The following is a 20,963-nucleotide window of genomic DNA, read 5'->3' as shown; positions in this document are numbered from 1 at the left end:
ATCCAACTCCCTTTCCCCTACTTAATAGCGACAGAGAGAAGAGACATTCTGTTTTGGCCTGCAAATCAATTCGGAATCCAATTAGGGGCACATTACACTACTAATAGGCCTCAGCAGATATTGGTGTGTGTAAAGTGGAGTACTTGGAGTGGACAAGCACTCCACAGATTTCAGATCTCCTCCTTTAATCTTTGCTTGCCATGAATCTCAGTAAAACGGATCTCAGTAAAAACAAAACAAAGCTATTAACACACACACACACACACACACACACACACACCTCAAGTGCCTACACAGAGTCAGTTCGTATGCCATGGCTGAACGGGCAGGATGGAACAAGTGTGCTGGCTCCCACCCATTCCCTCTGAGTTAAACAAACCATCCCTGGGTAGTAGGTTTTTTTTAATCTTTTAATTCAGAATATAATAATAACAACAAACAAACCAAAAAAAGCAAAAAAAAGTGGGGCATGGGAATTCATGTCATATCAATATACAGTAGCCATTAACATCTCTCTTGATATAGGGAAAGGGGGGGGAGAAAACACAGGGAAGGCGGAAAAAAGGGTTTGACACTTCTGTTTCAAATTTATTCTTTCATATAAACAGTCTATATATCTGACTAAGCACCCATATGATTTTGATGGTTGTAGGAGATATATTCAAATATAACAAGAGCAATGAGATCTTGTCCATTGAGTGATATGGTCAGAACACATAGGTTCTAACTCCAAGTAGTCTCTCCTCCAACAACCCAAAATTTTGGGTTCAAATATCATGATAAACAACCCAGGGATGGAGCATTGCTAGATTGTTTAGCTCTGCCTGGCTGCAGCCGGAGTGACCTAGCAGTGAGAAATAACTCACTTCATTCAGAAAAACCCATGGTTTAACTAACTGTGATATGTGAACCAGGTCACAGAATTGATAGCCTCCAACTCCATATCATCCCTTCTTGTGCAATAATAAAGATAGAAATCTTTTAAAAATAAATACGTTTGCAAGGTTCTTTTGTTGGCATATTTTGTTGTTAATATAAAAGAAGCACTTTCACTGAATAAACAGTGTACAACTTGGAAGCTAATTTTATAATGTTTGCACTGGATCACACAAAGTTAATCTTGGCTGGATATAATAATTCAAATGCCAGTGTGCAAAATGTCTTTTTCAATCTGCAAAGACTTTTTCAACTCAGGAAGTGTGGAGAAAGTGTTAGACGTTCACAATATTATTTAAAATAATAACAACTTTTGAATAAGTGTGCCTAATACTGTAAGTGTCTTAATTTTTTGCATACACTGTACATTTTAAATGCAGAATTGACTGCCTGATCATTGAATTTATGACTTTAATTTTTTTAAGTGCTGTATAAACTTGATTATGAATCGATCCAACAGACCCAACTTTCAATCAACTAACACTGAAGTATTGGTTTTAACCACAATGCTAAGTACTCACTGATTTCTTTAATAGCAATTATTGCTTTGGATTTGGTTCATCAAATTTGTTTTAGTGCTGTATTACACTTTGAGTTATTTTTAGCTATCTACATTCTAGTGCTGCAGCAAATTTTGGATCATTTTGCAATGAGAGTTCTGAAATACTGGTTCTAGTTTTCTCCTTTCCATCTACTTACTGTGATGTACATCAGGAATAATCTGAGATTAATGAACATAAAATGGAATTAGCTAAAGATTGTTAATTGAAGGAGAGCGGCTTTTACACAGCATTTGCTCAATAAATATCTGAATTATTGCTCCTGTAGAATTCCTGATGCATTATCCCATGGTCTGCTCAGAAATAAAATGCATCCAAAGGATACATTTATTGTGGATAGTTTTTGTTCAGGACAACAGCTTATGACTTGGGTTGGCAAGATTAAATACTCTAGACCAGTGGTTCCCAAACTTTTTCAGGTCACTGCCCCCTTGGTTCCACAAACTCATGCCCAGTGCCCCCTACCTTACACTATAAAAATCATTATTCAGAATAGCGGTTTTCAACGACCCACTAAGGAAGATAATAGCAATAAAATTCAAAACAGTAACAATTAATTGAATATTTATTCAAAATCCAAAGCACCTGCCGCAGGCTTGCCGAGGGAGGGAAGGAAAAGAGAGCGAACGCCTCTGTTTTGCAGCTGGTGGGGCGGGGCACACCAAGCAGGCTATGTCTCTTCATTAGGGTTTTGGTGCTTTTGAAACATTTCAATTCACCGTTAAAAGGACTCTTCTTAAACGGTATTAATACATGTGTGGGTTCTTCCCCTATATGGCTTGGGACCAAACCACTTTCCCTCATAAAAATGTCCCTGGGTTTTAAGACCTTCTGGAGAGGCGTTTCTTGGAAAAGGCCACCTCAAGCGCCCCCCTGCCGTCCCCTTGCCTCTTAGGGCCCCCCTGCTGCCCCCTTGCCTCTTAATGCCCCCCTATGCAATCCCACCGCCCCCAAGGGGGCAGTACCGCCCACTTTGGGAACCACTGCTCTAGACCCAAGGAGCCAATATTTGCAAGGCATGTCTTCAGGTGAAGGTGTTTCTGCTTACTAGAGGTGAAATCTAGTCATACAAAGTCACCTGAGAAATGCAGAGGACAAGTACTTTATTCATATGAAGAACAATTTGGATCCTGCAGCAGATCTAAGCCTCTGTCTAAGTATAAAGCCTGTGTGAAGGGAACAGAATAAGGACAGTGGATTATAAGCATCATCAGATAGGGGTGGGAATCGCATTTCCCTACTGTCGCTTTCCTGTCCCACAAAAGGGACGAGCAGCTTCCTCTTTCTTCAGCTTTGGATCTGCCAATAGTGTTCAGGACCCAGATGTAAATTGCCAATAGAAATCTTAAGTTGCCTCCCCCCCCTAAGTATTTTAGGGTGGTTATGGGTGAGCAGACACAATGACAATATGGGTTACTGAATGTTACATAGCATGAAGGCATGCTTAAAAAAGCAACTAAAACTTAGCACATAACCCATCTTTGGCAGAACATTTAATTTAAAATATGCACCCACAAAAGTTTGTTACTGAGATAGGGAAAGGCTTTAGCAGAGCAGCAGAGGGCAATGTTCTGATATTTTAATCTTTCCCCATCAAGAAGCTTAACATCTGTGTTATATAATCCTCCTACACAGAATCCAGAAGGTACTTTCAGGCTCATTAAATACTTGACTGCTGCTGTATGGTAATAGGATTTTTTCCCCATTCTCTTCACTCATACATATTAGTTGTATCCATTTTCTTCTATTTTTTCCCCATTATAAAATAAATGGAAGTTTAAAAATGGCTAGAATTCATTTGTCTCTAAGCTCAAAACTTCCCCTTTAATTTGAAATGCAGTTTGCTAATGAGCAAAGCATCCTTATTGCCAGATAAAGGGAAAATGCACAGAAATCACTCATTCATTCTTGTTCTCATTTTCTCATATTTGTATATTTCTGAGGGATAGTTAAAAATAAACGTCCTGAATATAATAGCAAATGTTTCTGGGAAAATGCCCATAGATTTTATATCAGTAATTTAACACAGGGATCCAGAACCTCTGGCCCACAGGACGGCCTGCAGAGCCTCCTTGATATCCCCCAAGCCCCACCCCTGGAGAAATCCCCACTGTTATCACCCATAATATAATATCTCCAGAGATGACAGAAGGGACGAGGGCCATGGGAACTTGGCCAGCAGCCATTCTTCCCAGTGCCAGCCAAGTCTTACTTCACTTGTCTCTCACCAGTTGGGTAAATTGTGATGGGATGCAGCGATCCCCTTTGGTAAGAAAGGACCTGTAGCTGAGACATAATCAAAGACACTTCAGAAATGCTGAAAGTGAAGACTGTCATTTAAAATAAATAAATCATTGCCACCTTAAAATTCTTGTCTTTCCAAAAAGATTTTGGGAGTCAATCCAGATCCTGAAGATTTGAACAGATGTTTTAACACAATGCCAGACTAAATTTCCAGATGTCTGTTTCAAACTCTTGTATCTGGAATGAGCTTAGTTGAGATATCGTTTCAGCCAAGTCCCAATTTTCCATAAATCACATAAAACAAAGTAGGCTATTCTGTTTTTGCTCCTGAAGTAGCTGGGACATAAATTTGAACATTATGTTGGTTCTTGGATCTGGAGCATGCTATAATTGTACAGCAGTCATGAGTATTTGCTGATAGTTACAGCTGAATTGGTATTTAAAATCTTTGGCCAAGGATAGAACTACATATTGCAAACATATTGGTGTGACAAGAGTCTGATAGCTGCTTTCCTCAGGTGAACATCAGCTTGGGGAGGTAATAATGTAAAGATGAGAAGCTGTGTAGGAAGGAGGAGTTTAATGCTTTCCCATCTTCCCTTCTCTGCTTCAAATCCCCCCTGGACAATTCCCCCATCTCCTGTGAGATACACATGCAGATCCACCCATCCCCAAATAACTTCCTCTCTCTAGGGGTGTCTTTATCTTAAGGGGAAATTGTGATGCTTACCTGGGGCATTTGTGCTTCCTGCTTTGGGCATGATTGTTATGGGCTTAATTACATGGACTGGAAGGGGTGACTACGTGGTTTGAATTAAGTACTTTTTCTCTGTTCCGTTCCTTTCAGTTCCATTGAGACAGTGCCATCTAGTGGCAGAAGATCCTGCTTTTTTCAGATGTTTAACTTTAAAAGTGGCACTTTTCATGGCAGAATTTCCAACAGATGCCTTGGGACGCATCTTGGTCATTCACGGCATTGTTTAAAAGACCTGTAAACTTTTGTGAGTGGCAAGCATGCAATAAATCGCTTGTTTAGAAGAGCCCTAAATGTCCCTACATCTGCTTTTCCTTAGCTGTTTTTTGTTACACACATTTGTGGATAATGTGTATTTAGCCTGACATTTCAGTATCTGTTCAAACTTTCAGCTTCTGTCATGTGGATTTCTGTAATGAACATTTGAAACCTGAGATTTTTAGGAGGAGTTTCTACTCCCTAAAATTTCTGATATCATTATTGGGCATAATGCACTTTTCTCAATACATTTCACTTGGTGCATTCTTCACCAGCACTTGTTTGGGAATTTCAGATTCATGCCACACTGAAGTAGAAAAATGTGGTTTCCTAAATGTGTACCCATTGTACACTGGATTTATGCATATTGCTTTTGTACTCATTGTAACATGGCTCTGAATAGAAATAAATGTACATAAATATTCACATCTAGAAAGGAAAGACATTTTGCATCAAGTATTTTAGCCATATTTTATGGACCCAATTTTATGTTCCATTCTGATAACACTCATGCTGGCATAATGTTATATGAGTTCATTTTAATTAAATTATTGATATCATAGAAAATGCATGCATTTTCCAGAAAAGCTTTTTATTGAATCCATTTTTATCTCAAGTATTAGGACAATTTGATTATTAAAAACGATTGTGCCTAGCTCTAGATTAAATGAAAGCTGTTTTATTTTTATTGCACTTTTTTCTTTTTCTTTTAATATTTTTATTGCATTGACAGGTATAAATGACTTTAGCTACCTACATACAAATTGTTTTGAACTCTCCATATATGTTGGCTGTGATAAATATCCTCATGAAAGCGAATTACCTGAAGAGTGGGAAAATAACCGGGAGTCCCTTATTGTTTTCATGGAGCAGGTATGAAATAGGTCACTTTGGCTTGTTCAAGTTTGCATCTGTTTCTTCTTTAATTTGGGGTATTTTACCTTTGGTTACTGTGGCCTTTGCTAGACCAGGTTATATCCCAGGGTGATACCCAGGATCATCCCAGTGCATCCAGATGACACACAGGGGATGCCAGGATCAGGCATGGATCAACGCTCTCTGGCCCTGGGATATAGCCTACCTGTTCAAGCCTGCTTTTTCTCATGGTGTCGGGCTGAGCCCAAGACTGTGAGCATATGGCCTGTTTTCGCAGCTTTTCCTGGCTCTGCGCACGGGGCACAGCACTCCCCAGGAGTGCTGTGCCCATCGGGGGCAGGGTGGGGGGAGCAGGAAAAACAATTTAATTTTTTTTAAAAAAAAAACTTACCTTTGCGCACGACCGTTGGTGCGCAATGTCCCCTTTAAAAGTTAAAAAATGGAGGGCGTGATGGCTGTCTTCTTGAGTCGCCCCACCTTATGTGTAAACAAGGGCGGGATCTCGTGTTATTGACAACACAAGATCACCCCTCCTCCATCCTGGGATTTCCTGTAGGTCTAGCAAAGGCCCGTAACATAATCAATGGAACTGAAGTTAAGGAGACCAGACTGCCGGGGGGTGGGTGGGGAACTGTTCCCTAGCAAACTGGTTCCCCCCTCCACCCACAAATATTAGTTGCATATATGTAAACCTCAGAGTTTCCCCCCAACGCCTGCCAATATGTCCCTCTTGTGCACATGTGGTATTTTGACTACATATGCAACAGCATCAGCACTCAAAGCCTAAATATTGGAGAATATATACACTAGGGGTGTGCATGGACCCCCCGCTCCGCTTCACTTCCAGATCCATGATTTTTGGATCAGGCAGCTTCGCCCCGCCCCCGCCCCGCCCATTTCCGCTCCGCTCCGCTCGGAGCTCCGGATCCGGATCGGAGCTCCGTTTTCCCCCCCCATAGGGTTGCATTGAAAGCTAAAAAAGTAAACAACTTTTTTTCTGCTCAAGTTAGAAACCTCATGTTTGGCACCATGACACCTCATGGACGTATACATATGCACGCCAAGTTTCAAGGCAATCCCATCATCCCCTGATTTTTGGGGAATTTATGAAAATCGGGCACCCCATTCAGACCCCTTGGGATAGCTCCGTCAATTTGCACGTTAGAAACCTCAAACTCGCCACCATGACAGCTTATACATGTGTCCACATGGACGCCCAGACTCAAGGCAGTCCCATCATCCCCTGATTTTTGGCGGGGCTCTAACCTCTAACGCACCACCCATAACCCTAAGTCACACCCCTTTCGATAGCTCTGTCAATTTGCACGTTAGAAACCTCAAACTCGGCACCATGATAGCTTATCCACGTGTCCATATGGACGCCAAGTTTCAAGGCAATCCCATCATCCCCTGATTTTTGGGGAATTTTTGAAAATCGAACACCCCATTCACACCCCTTTCCATAGCTCCGTCAATTTGCACGTTAGAAACTTCAAACTCGCCACCATGAAAGCTTATCCAGGGATACATACGCACACCGAGACTCAAGGCAGTCCCATCATCCCCTGATTTTGGGGGAATTTATGAAAATCCAACACCCATTCATACCCCTTTCCAATAGCTCCGTCAATTTGCACGTTAGAAAGTAAAACCTCAAACTCACCACCATGATAGCTTATCCAGGGATACAGATGCACACCCAGACTCAAGGCAGTCCCATCATCCCCTGATTTTTGGCGGGGCTTAAACCTGCAGACATCTCAATGGGGCCATTTCAAAGGAAATCCCAACATGCCATGAATTGGGGAGTAGAGATAAACCTATATGAATCTTCGTCCACACTTGAAAAATGGATTTGGAACTTCCAAAACTCCAAGTGAGCGCAGGAAGGACTTCTCCCCTGAGTCAAAGCCAGACACACACAACATCCCTGCAAGGCAGGCAGGGGAGGAGAGAGGGAAGGCAGGCAGGCAGGCAGGCAGCAGACATTTCTGGGGGCATAAGGAAGTGAGCCAAGGATAAGCCAGTAATGCATATAAAATGGAATAAATAAATAAATAAATAAATAAATAAATAAATAAACGAAGGAGGGGTGGAATTAAAAGCAGCAGTGTTGCTGAATAAACAACAAGAAGAACTTTTTTAAAAAGGCTATATCTGTCTTTTACCAGCAATAGGGGGACGTGCCCAGGGGACGGGGAAGCAGCAGCTGCCAATTTGACTGGTCAACCAGTCTTTTAAGAAGCAAGGCTGTCAGTTCAACTCATGAAAGCCATTGCTCCACCATGAGAGCTCTGAAAAGTGGAACTGTCACTTCAACTCATGATAGGCATCGCTCCACCACTAAGAGAAGTAGACCGCTCACTTCAACTCATGATAGGCATTGCTCCACCGGGTTACTCTCTTTGGAAGGCTCTGATGGCCTTCCAAGTACAGGAGAGAGTGGGGGCACGTCCACAATGAGATGCCCTAGGGGAGCTCATCCCCTTGCACCACATCTTTTCAGTTGTTCCCCAAAGTTAGGGTGGGTAGCAGTGCTGTGTTTCTGTCTCTTATTATTGTCTTAGTATATGATTTCACAGGTTGTGTTTGTGCATTTGGTGGGGCTACTGTTTTAAAAAACACTGGGAAAAGTCCGTTCAGACTAAGAAAGAGAAGTTCCCAGAATCCCAAGTTACCCGTTTTGCCTATCCCCTCCTCCAACTTTGGGATCATGTGATCATGACCGGGAGTTGACTCTGCCCCTCAGCAATCGAAAAGGTAATCTTTTTCCCGCCTTTACCCTACTTTTTAAAAAATTCTAGCGCGCGACCCGCACCACGCAGAGAGGTGAGAGTAGTCTCAAAATGACCCCCATCCACGACTGTCTAAGCACAAGAATTTTCAGAACGATAGCTTAAAAAACAACCCAGTTATCCCCGATTCTTTTCCGCAATGCAATCCTATGGGCGAAAACCGCCGTTTGACCCTCGCTGTCCCTGTCTGTTGACCCGATTTTAAAAAATATATAGCATGCGACCTGCGCCACGCCGTCCTTTGCATTCCACTGAAACAGCCCTTACCAAGATCACCAATGATCTTCTCACTGCCAAGTCTAAGGGCCATTATTCTGTCCTTATTCTCCTTGATCTAACTGCAGCCTTTGACACGGTTGATCATGATCTTCTCTTAGATTCCCTCCATGACCTTGGACTCTGTGGCTCTGTCTATAACTGGTTCGCCTCCTATCTAGAGGGTCGCTCTTTCAGCGTGTCGGCTAACGGCAGCTCGTCCTCCTCCTTTCCCCTTTCAGTAGGGGTTCCGCAAGGCTCAGTGCTTGGCCCGCTGCTGTTTTCTCTATACATGCTGCCCTTGGGTAAACTTATTCAATCTCATGGCCTCCAATATCACCTGTATGCCGATGACACACAACTATACCTCTCATCTCCGGAACTTTCTCCTGATGTCCACGATCGTATCTCAGCATGTCTTTCAGATATCTCAGCCTGGCTGCTTCATCGCCGTTTGAAACTCAATATGGCAAAAACTGAACTGCTTGTTTTTCCTCCTAAACCTTCTCCTCATCTCTCATTCTCTCTTACTGTCAACGATGTCACGCTTACTCCGGTCAAGGAAACTCGTAGCCTTGGCTTTATATTTGATTCCTCGCTCTCCTTTATTCCTCATATCGAGGCAATAGCTAAATCTTGTCGTTTCTTCCTGTATAATATTGCCAGGATTCGACCATTTTTGTCCGTCTCTTCTGCCAAGACTCTCGTTCACGCACTGGTTATCTCTCGGTTGGACTACTGCAACCTCCTCCTCTCTGGCCTCCCCTCATCTCACATCAGTCCGCTGGTCTCTGTCCACCACTCTGCCGCTAAGATCATCTTCCTGGCCCACCGCTCTGACCATGTCACTCCGCTTCTGAAATCTCTTCATTGGCTCCCAATTCATTCCAGAATCCAATATAAACTTCTCCTGTTGACCTTCAAAGCTTTTCACGGTCTAGCTCCTGCCTATCTCTCCTCTCTCATCTCACACTATTGCCCCGCTCGTGCTCTTCGCTCCTCTGATGCCATGCTTCTTGCCTGCCCAAGGGTCTCTACTTCCCTTGCTCGGCTTCGTCCATTTTCCTCTGCTGCCCCTCATGCCTGGAATGCTCTTCCAGAACACCTGAGAACTACCAACTCAATCACAGCTTTTAAAACACAGCTAAAAACTTTTCTTTTCCCTATAGCTTTTAAACTTTGAGTTTGTTCTGACTCTATACTGTTAGCTTCACCCTTCCCGGTGCCTGTTTACACTTCCCTGTGCCTGTTTGCATTCTCTTCCCCTCCTTATTGTTTACTACAACTTTATTAGATTGTAAGCCTATGCGGCAGGGTCTTGCTATTTACTGTGTTATCTGTACAGCACCATGTACATCGATGGTGCTATATAAATAAATAATAATAAGTAGTCTCAAAATGACCCCCATCCACGACTGTCTAAGCACAAGAATTTTCAGAACGATAGCTTCAAAAACAACCCAGTTATCTATGGGCGAAATGTTTCAAGATGGCGATCGGAGCGCTCCGCGGAAAGAGAAGCGCTCCGAAAATGGTCGCTTCTTTTCGCCTTGCTTCTAGGGGTCCGTGGTCCGCTTCTACTCCGCCTCTGGGCAAGGCGGAGCAGGCCAATTCGCTCCTGCTTCTGCGCTTCTAATAGGAGCGGAGCACATGCCTAATATACACATACACACACACAGATTCTTCTTCCATAGAATCCTTCTGATCTCAGACAGCTGTCCATGTTTCTGCTTGGTGTATTCAATCCTATGTGGTCCTTTCCCAGAGAAGTTTCAAATGATGATCTGTGTTTGAATTACAAATATCATGTTTTGTTTGTTTGTTTGTTTTCCCATGTGTGAGAGAAATCTTAGCTTTCAAAAAGACTGTTAGATCATTTTTAAAACAAAATCACATTTTAGTTCAACCAAGGAGGGAAAAGGGATGTTAACATCTTAAAGGGTGATGTGTATAATAAACAATACTTTTTGAATTAAAAACAAAAACCTGGAGCAGTTATTTAGGTTTTGCTTTAGTTATTTTATCTGGATCCCAGAAGTGAATATAACAGGAGTAGCTCTAAAATGTACAAGGGAATTTAATAGCTTCTCATGCCTCTGAGCTTGGTAATATGTTAATAGTGTTATTTCAAAGCTTATATTATTCATAGAGAATATACAGACAGTAAGTGATTCTGTTTACATTATACATACATTTAAGACATTTTGTGATTCTATGCCCTTTAGCTCTCATAATAAGCCAAACTGGAGAAGAGAATATGGGTCAAGCACCAGTAACTCAGAAATTAAGGGTAAACATTTGGCAGATCATGGTTTGAATAGTCCTTCCAAATCACTTCAGTGGGGCAAACCCTGTGAAACGTAGTGCTTTTGCCATTGCTTTTAGAAGACATGGGTCTTCTGTAGTAAAATGGAATGAACTGCAACATGCGAATGGGAATATATGGGTCTCTTTCTGGGAGAAAAAGAGGTATGAGGCTAAACTCTGGAAATTATGAAGAGATCAAATGCCTCTTCTCAGAAATAGATGCACATGTTGCTATTTGCATTCCATATCAGATTTAATGTCATAGGGATACATTTCTAAATGTAATGTAACACAGGTTGTTAAATTTGCCCATTATACTATTAAATATGGGTTTGGGGAGACATTCAAGCCTGTCCGAAATTCTGTACCCTCAGCATCAGGTACATCTTCCTCTTTTTCTATACGGGCTCCTCTAAACAAGCGATTTATTGCAGGCTCGTGATTGGCCACTCATAAAAGTTTGTGGGTCTTTTACATGACATTAGCAATGACCAGGACTTCTCCCACGGTATCCCTGCCATGAAAATGCCAGGACTTCTCCTGGCATTTCCAGTCTGTTATCATTAAGTGAGCACTTCAGACAATTTGAGATCTCCAGGGAAGGAACCCTATGGCCTAATCTATACCAAACAAGAGATTGCACTATGAAAGCAGTATATAAAAGGCAGGAGCCACACCAAGCAGGATATTGCACTACGAAAGTGGTAGATGGTATGTGTCAATGGGCCCCAACAGTTGTCATTGCACTTCAATACCGCTATAAAGCAGTAGTGTGGCTTGGTGTAGATTAGGCCTAAGTGTAAGAATGGAGCAGTAATTTCTCTATGATAACAGCAACAATTTATCAAAGTCCACATGATCTTTTCTCTGCTAGTTTTTAGGCAGGCTATTAAAGCATTTATTTATTGCATTTTTATACTACCCAATAGCCGAAGCTCTCTGGGCAGTTCACAGAAGTTAAAACCATTCAAAGTATAAAACAAACAGTATGAAAACATGATATAAAATACAATAAAAAAGCAGAAAAGGATAAAATCAGCAGCAGTGCAGAAATACAAATTTAAAACAGCAAATTTAAAATTAAATTTATAGTCAGTTTAAATGATGAGAGAATAAAAAGTTCTTCACCAGGCATCTGAAAGAATATAGTGTAGGTGCCAGGTGAACCTCCTTAGAGAGCTCATTCCACAGCCGGGGTGCCACAGCAGAGAAGGCCCTCCGCCTGGTAGCTATCTGCCTCACTTCCTTTGGCAGGGGTTCACGGAGAAGGACCCCTGAGAAGGACCTTAGGGTCCAGGCAGGTACATATGGGGAGAGACATTTCTTCAGATAGCCTGGCCCCAAGCCATTTAGGGCTTTAAACATTAATACCAGCACTTTGAATCAGGCCCCGACCTTAGGGTGACCATATGAAAAGGAGGACAGGGCTCCTGTATCTTTAATAGTTGTATTGAAAAAGAAATTTCAGCAGGTGTCATTTGTATATATGGAGAACCTGGTGAAATTCCCTCTTCATCACAACAGTTAAAGGGCAGGAGCTATACTAGAGCGACCAGATTTAAAAGAGGGCAGGGCACCTGCAGTTTTAACTGTTGTGATGAAGAGGAAATTTCACGAGGTTCCCCATATAAACAAATGAAATCTGCTGAAATTTCCTTTTCAATACTACTATTAAAGATACAGGAGCCCTGTCCTCCTTTTCATATGGTCACCCTACCCGACCTGGACTGGCAGCCAATGAAGCTGGAAAAGGACTGGCGTGATGTGGTCTCATCGGCCAGTCCCTGTTAGTAAATGGGCTGCCCTGTTTTGTACCAGTTGAAGTTTCCGGACCATTTTCAAAGGCAGCCCCACGTATAACGCATTGCAGTAATCCAAACGAGAGGTTATGAGAGCATGGATAACTGTAGCTAGGCTATCTCTGTCCAGATAAGGGCGCAGTTGGTATATCAGCCTAAGCTGATAAAAGGTGCTCTTTGCCACTGAGTTCACCTGTGCCTCAAGTGACAGTTCTGGATCCAGGAGCACCCCCAAACTATGAACCCGATCCTTTAGGGGGAGTGCAACCCTGTCCAGAACAGGATGAACATCACCCAGCTGGACAGGCGAACCACCTGCTAACAGTACCTCCATCTTGTCTGGATTGAGTTTCAGTTTGTTGGCCCTCATCCAGTCCATTACCGTGCTCAGGCACATTTCCTTTTATAAAGGCTTTTGGGAAAAGAGGGGTAATAGCTTGATAGGGTAGGAGTTGGTGCTCAGTATATTTAAAATCTCATAATTATTTTAGTTGCTTTAATGGATAGCATTTTAATAAGATTGGTAGCATTGTATTTCTCATGAGACAATCTGAATGAGAGAAAGAAAACTGGGTATAAATGCATACAATAAATAAATATTACCTGTCACACCACTCAAGAACCATGCCATGCTTGATGCTGAAAATATAGGACTGTCCAACATTGGAGTGCTTTCCTAGGCCTTAAGTAAAATGACATAATTCATAGGCACTTATGTCTGTTCTCAGTTTATTCATGTCTTAATTGTTTCTAAGATCATTTGTTTTGATTTTCAGGCTTTTGGCCCAAAGTGAATTATGCAGTTTTGGAAAAATGTATATTTCATCCCCAAAAGTATATACTTTATTCTTATTGGTAGGCATTCTCTTTTCCCTTTTCTGCCATTGCCTAACTTGTACATCTGTATATGTCTTTTTACTGACAGGTACACCGGGGAATTAAAGGCATGGTGAGGGATCTACATGGAAAGGGAATTCCAAATGCCATTATTTCCGTAGAAGGTGTTAACCACGATATCCGCACAGGTAACTGCGCCACCTCTGTAGTGCAAAGAAAGGCTGAGGGGAGGGCCAGAGCAGTCAACACTGAGTTAAATAGGCCACCCCTTTTTTTTTTTAAGGAGGGGGGATTCAGTACTGCCCATAATAGCAGATATCTGAACATCATTGAAATCCACCTCATCAGGATAGCAGCACGGCAAACCCAGGCACAAGGTTGGTGAAGCTAAGAATGACAAGTAAAGAACTAGCAGCTCCAAGCCATGGGGCAGAATACCTTTGGCCAGATTCTTCAGTAATTTGAGTAGCCACACAGGTTGACCAAGTCAGTAATGTTGTACTCAGATAAGACCTAGTCAAGCCCACAGACAGTGTCTAGGTGTGTCGACCATCCCTCAAAGCATTTTAAGCTCCTCCAGATAAGAATCCCTTCTGGCACGGCACACAGTAAAGGCCTAGTTTTGGAACCCGTGTTTGAAACTGGTCTCCTTGTACAAGCTCACTCTCTTTTCAATGAACTCATGACTAAAATCTGTTAAGTGCTCCATAGCAATAGGGCTAGGAAGTACAGTTGTTCAAGTACCCATCACTGAAGCCCATAATCTTCTATGTTTCCAATTATACCTGCGGAGACTCATTCTTTGCTCTTTACCAAGTAATTTTTTGTGTCCTCCATCCGCCTCCCATATTCTTCTTCTATATACAAAACAGATTAAGGATGAAAGCAGTATCTTAAGGATCTTAAGCAGTATCAAGCGGGATGCTCATAAAAAGTAAAATAATGGAACTGCCCGCAAAATAATATGACCAACTATGCATGTCAGTTATCTACTGTCTTGAAAATAGATTTTGCCATTTTTGTTATACATAAAAAAGTGGCCACATAGATTTATCATTGCTTTGAATAGTATATAACTATTGAGGGATGGGGGGACAGACTTCTAATAATAAAACTGAACGTGACAATCTATTTATTTATTTATTTATTTATGCATATGATGTCATATGTGCTATCTAAACACAATCCCGGGATAGGGGAGGAGAAGGGCTGCATTTTCTCAGTGAAAGAATTGTGGGTTTAATACTGAGAAATCTGGCATCTCCATAACACAGTGGTGAGGAACATCTTAGGGTGACCCAAAGAAAAGGAGGACAAGGCTTCTGTATGTTTAACAGTTGTATAGAAAAGGGAATTTCAGCAGGTGTCATTTGTAGCTAGAGTGACCAGATACAAAAGAAGGCAGGGCTCCTGCAGCTTTAACTGTTGTGATGAACAGCAGATTTCACCAGGTGCTGCATGCATACAAATGGCACCTGCTGAAATTCCATTTTCTAGACAACTGTTAAACATACAGGAGCCCTGTCCTCCTTTTCATATGGTCACCCTAGAACATGTGGCCCAACAGATGTTGTTGGACTGCAACAAGCCTGCTCTGATTGACCAGTCACAGTTTGTTGTTATAATCTGATATATAGATATAGATATATCTGTTTCCTTGATGGTATAGAAATGAAATAAATAAAATAAAACAAATCCTGTTGGATATAGAGCAGTATATAAATCTTAAAAATAAACTCTCGTCTGCTCTAGCAAGTATATAACTAATGGCAAGGGATGATGAAATCTGCTATGGAGAGAAGAATACTGCAAAATAATGGTGAATGTGAATAGACAGAAATGATAGAATAGTCCCAAATGGTGTGCCACTAAGATGGCTGGAATGCCTTGAAAGATTAACACACAATGCTTAATGCATGCATCACTTTAATCCATCTGGACCGGGTGACTCTGTGAATAATTGATTTCCCCCTCTCCCTCTTTTGGGCAAAACATGGGTTGTGACATTATAGGTAGGGAGGAGAGAGTGCATCGGTATTTCCTGATACAACTTGCATTAGAAACATCATTGTTGCCAAGAAAGCCACATCTTCCATAGCCCAGACCAACTGGGCAAAGGAAAGTTCAGGATACCAGTGACAATCAAAACTAAACTAGGTTTTCCCAATCTGGATTACAACTCTCATCATTCCCAGTGAGCATGACTGGGAGTGAGGAAAGCTGTAGTCCAACACATCTGGAGGGTGCCAGGGGCTCGTCTACACGGGTGCTTTTCCCCACTGTAGCTTCGGAGTGGCGGCAGGTGATCTTCATGACGCAGCCGCCACTCTGAAGCAATCCAGGGGCAAAGGGCCAAAGCTCCACACTAAAAAAAGTTGGGTTTTTACCCTGACTTTTTTAGTTTGGAGCTAGGCTCCACGCCTCTGCAAAGCCTTGTTAAGAATATTTTTTAAAAGGGAGGTTGGAAATCCCACCAGGGAGGGGAGCACCCCATTCCTCTCCCCCATTTAGCTGCAAATGTGATCCTTTGCATTTACAGCTTAGAAAAACAAAAACAAAACACAAGTCAGTCCTTTTTTTAAACAAACAAACAAAAACCTAACCTTAGAAGAGGGGGCGTGGATGCTCCCAGGTGCCCCGGCCCTGCTGCATGAATGCTTGGGTGGGCTGATGCAGTAGTGATGGTGGCGCCCAGAAAGTATGTAACTGCGCTCCTTCCAATGTAGACAGTCGGAAGGAGCGTCAATGTGGCAGCAGCGTGCTCTACCGCATGCAGCATTCCTGACATCATCAAGACAAGGGCCAGGTTTGGGGAAAGTGGAATTAGACCCATTCTGCAGTTGCAAGAGATGGAGAAATACCTGCCAGTTGTGTGAGTTGCTAATTAAGAATGTAATTAGCAACAGGCACATATAATTAGCAATTGGCCTGCTCCCAGAATGCTTTTCTTAAGCAAGTAAGTTTTGATGGTAAATCTGTAAAGTGAGTGGATAAGAATATTGGAATACTAATCAGTTCACTTAATGGGCTCTAAGATATTTGTATGTCATACAAGCAAAGCAAACTGGAATTTGGCAAGATGCTTCAGGATTACTGCTGTGGAAGGCCCTGTTGTTTGAAATCTCAGTTATGCCACCTCTCAGTTGATCACATGAGGTGCGACGGGGTGTGTGCGTGTTGCACTGGTTATTTGCTGGTTAGGGTTAGTTAGTTGTTATTGTTTGGCTGCTACCGCTGCTCATAATGATGATGCATTACTGACTTATATTTTAAGATATAATTCATCTCCTCCAAAACATGACCTACCATGTGCAAGCCAACTTTAACAAAACCAGCCCAACGATGTTCAAAATCAAATATTTTATTCCAACTTGCCTTTTTATTGTAGCACCACATAGCTTGTTAAGTTTCCCATGGGAAGGACAAATAATAGCAAGTGTCATTTTGCATTAGTGTGAAAAAGGCTTATCCTGTGGCAGCTATCTTTTTACATAGTATTCAATTCCCCATGTGGCTATGAAGCTCACTGGGTGACTTTGGGCCAGTCACTGATTCTCAGCATAACCTACCTCACAGGGTTGGTGTGAGGATAAAATAGAGAGGAGGATCATGTCCCTTGGGCTCCTTATAGGGAAAGGTGTGATATAAATGTAACAAAAAAAATAAAACCTTCACAGAAAAAAAACTTGAATTTAAGTTTTTTCCTTGTGAATGTTCATTTATTGGTTTTTATATTTATATTTTGCCTTTTGCATGTTGATAATAATTCAAAACCAAATAGAAACCATTCACATTCATCCTGTATTCTACAAGAATTGCTGAATGCAAAAGACTTTTCAGATTCTTTACAAAAAACATCTATAAGGAAACTTATTTTCATATATGTGCAACTTGTTGGCTACCTATTTCTATTTCAAGAAAGTACATTGACAACAACCCCTCCAGATGAAGTGCAGCATATATTCAGTATCATACATTCAGAAAAATCAAGAAGACTAACCCTTACTTGTCTAATGTCCCCATAACAATATTAATTATTTTTATACAACAAAGCTCAGAGTGGCTAAATCTCATTTAAACTGATCTACTGTACAGGCAAAATAATTCTTCACTTCCAAAATACCCCCATCCCTGTGTGTGTATTGCTGTGACCTATAACAGGTTAAAGCTAATTTGCAGCCTGATCCACAGTAAAACTGGAGTATTTAGATTTAAGCCAGTTGAGTCTCAGTGAAATCAATGGCCTTGAAACCAAGCACTCCACATTAATGGGTTTATAGATTAGGCTGACACACTTCAGTTTTTCAGGCAGAAAAATCATTGTCATGGAAGGGTAGAATAGGACATAAACACCATAATGGTGTTGTGTGATGGCAGTTTGCATTTTTTTGTTAATCATATGGAACCTTGTTCTATACTTCTCTTTAGAATGTTAGTAAGACTTTTCTGGCTTGTCAGTCACATTGTAGTGTTCTTACTACAATATTTTGGTACTTATCTGTGCTCAAAGCCAATCTTTGAACCTTTCCTTGGTATCATCCAAATTGATCAGGCAGAACTAGGGATACAAGCAAAACTCAAGCTTGTTGAATTTTTCCGTCTTTTGCCTTGAAGCACGTTCCATCTTGTGTCCATATCAGCTTATGATCTGTGCATATGCTAATTCATCCTAAGATGAGCATATGAAGAATATATATGTCATAAGGAAGGGGACATGATTTCCTGCCATGTTCTCATGGATTCTCTACTAGGCATGTACATTTCAGCTAAAAATACATCTCAGACCCTGTACTTGTAACCTAGCATCATGGGGCCATCATAGCATTAAGGAGGGGACACAGATTAGTGGTAGAGCATGTATTTTGCTTGTATATAAACCCCCAGATTCAGTCCCTTAAATTTCCAATAAGCTCAAACTCAAATTCAAAGTAAGCACAATCCTGCCTACCTCTCTGTCCTAGATAACGGCTGATATTTCTTCTGAAATGCCCCTAGTAGTGATGGGCAGGTGGCTGTTCTAACAACCTGGAATTTAATCACTCCCTTCCGTGCAGGATGTGGGCTGAAATTAGTTTGACAGAAGGAAGATGGAAGAAAAAAACATTTTATTGCAAGATCAATTTTGGGAAAGCAATGTTGCTGTCAATATAGTACTGCCTGCGTGTTAGTATCTGCGTGCCTCAAGTATTGGTTCAACCTGCAGTTCTGCAGACAGATAAATTATTACAAAGGCATTGGAAGGTTCTAATGTTCTTTCTGTCAACTGAAATGACTTCTAAAGTTGCTTTGACTTCCTACCACTTGGGAGAAGGAAGAACATGAAACAGTTTGATAAAGCAAGCCTATAAGAGTAGAATATGTGATTATGTTGCACGTAAGGGTAGGTGAACAATTTCCAGGATTACAAGCAAACCAGTCTGGGAGATAATTAATTCCTATACTGATGCCCAATTCCCAGTCCTAGAGCAATAATTTATCATGCAAGGAAAGATAAGTTCTTAGATATTAAAAAGAAAGATGGAGGTTAAGGTAAAAGTATTGTAAATATTTATTCTTCTTTGATTCTTCAACAGCAAGCGATGGATGTTATTGGCGCCTTCTCAACCCAGGAGAATACATGGTCACCGCAAGAGCCGAAGGTTATACTGTCACCACTAAGAATTGTGCTGTGGGCTATGACATGGGCGCCACACGGTGCGACTTCACAATCAGCAAAACCAACATGGCCCGGATCAAAGAGATCATGGAGAAATTTGGAAAGCAGCCCATTAGTCTGTCACTCCGACGGCGCAGACAACGAGCAAGGCAGAGGCGCCAGCAGTATAGACTACTTTCTACAGTGTAACAAATTAAGCTCTCATGTTCTGCACCTAAACTGAGATACTCTAACAGTAGGGAATATATGTGATATTTTTCATATCCCCTTTCTAACAATATTCTCATTAGGGATCTTGTATTGAAGAATATTTTGGCATCCCACAGCTCAGTATTTAAATTTATATGCTGTTCTGAAAATTTTGGAACAAAACATTGTCTCTAAAAAGAGCCCACGAAGTAGCAATTGCATGTGGCACCTGTATCCTCTGACCCAGAGGAACGCTTTATATATCCAGGTGCTGAGAAGAAATTCCATACAGATACAATATCAGATAATCTGCTGCAATTGAAACCATTGAATTAAAGATGCTGTGGCTACCAGCTTTGGGTTTGGGGGTTGGAAATGAGATTTCAGGATTTAACATTAAGTGTATGAATGCAAAACTTTGGGCTTAGAAACAGAAGTTGCATTCTGTCAAAGACATCACGTGCCTGTTTCACCCGGCACCCGTTCTGGTGTAATAGTCCTTAGACAAAATTCAACAGGGAGCAAAGAGATGTGTGACAAAGTAAAACCAATTAAAGCTGGGTCCATTGACACAGAAAAAAAATGAAATACTAAATGAATGGGTTCTTTAAAGGACTTTTTTTTTAAAAAAAAAAATTATTTCACCTATGTGTCTCTGGATCAGTCTGGAACTGATTTAAACATGACAGAAGAGTTTGGTGGACATATGACTTTGCAAAAATCAAGAAATGAGCTTCACCTCTTAATCTGCACCAGTCACCACTCTGTTGATTGTTGAATGAATGCATCTTTCATTGCAAATGCCCTTGTCTTCAGAGCATCCTCAATATATGTTTCTATCATAAAGTTAAAACCAGCTTTAAATCCATGTTCAATGTGCTTTATATTACCAGATTCACTAAATTGAACTTCAGATCATCTGCTCGCTGACCTATTCTTCAAGACTTAAGAGTAGGTTGATTATCCTCCAAGTAATGTGCAGTATAGCAACTGGCCTAGTTAATTATGAAGGCACAGGATTGTTTATAGTTACATTGTGGTGGGAAAGAGAACTAGTGAAGCATGGTGACTATGCAACTGAGCTATGAATCAAGAAGCACCAGGTTATCTTACTTCTGCCATGAACTCACTAAGTGGTCTTAAGCTCAATCCCCCATCTGTAATAAGGAAATAATGTTATTTACCTTCACAGGGTATGAACCCCATTATGTCATTCATAAGAACATAAGAAGTGTCATGCTGGATCAGACCAAGGGTCCATCTAGTCCAGCACTCTGTTCACACAATGACCAACCAGCCGTCAGATACCACGTATCTTTCAAGAGATGACACCCGCCAAGCATATGTGGCCAATAGATCCAATGATAGGCTGACAATGGCTTAATTCCCATGACATGAACATTACTTGATAAATGCAGCATCAAGTGATGAATTACATGTGTAAATGAACCAGCACTGCTCAAACATCACAGGCAGGTTTTCCTATCACCTGATATA

At 41.3% G+C, this 20,963-nt stretch overlaps 1 protein-coding gene across 1 annotated transcript in view; it reads left to right on the top strand.

The window, feature by feature from the left end:
• CPXM2 (carboxypeptidase X, M14 family member 2) overlaps nt 1-20,762 on the top strand; it is a 113,366-nt gene extending 92,604 nt beyond the window's left edge. Inside the window, exons 12-14 of the mRNA XM_063132778.1 lie at nt 5,486-5,625; nt 13,710-13,809; nt 19,195-20,762. Of these exons, the coding sequence (XP_062988848.1) occupies nt 5,486-5,625; nt 13,710-13,809; nt 19,195-19,466 (512 nt within the window). The 3' untranslated portion in view covers nt 19,467-20,762. The remainder of the gene's footprint in view (nt 1-5,485; nt 5,626-13,709; nt 13,810-19,194) is intronic.
• Nucleotides 20,763-20,963: the final 201 nt, after the last annotated feature.

This window comes from Elgaria multicarinata, chromosome 8, assembly GCF_023053635.1.
Source record: "Elgaria multicarinata webbii isolate HBS135686 ecotype San Diego chromosome 8, rElgMul1.1.pri, whole genome shotgun sequence".
NCBI lineage: Eukaryota > Metazoa > Chordata > Lepidosauria > Squamata > Anguidae > Elgaria > Elgaria multicarinata.
Note: the sequence above shows the minus strand (reverse complement) of the source record. Positions and strands in the feature narration are given on the sequence as shown.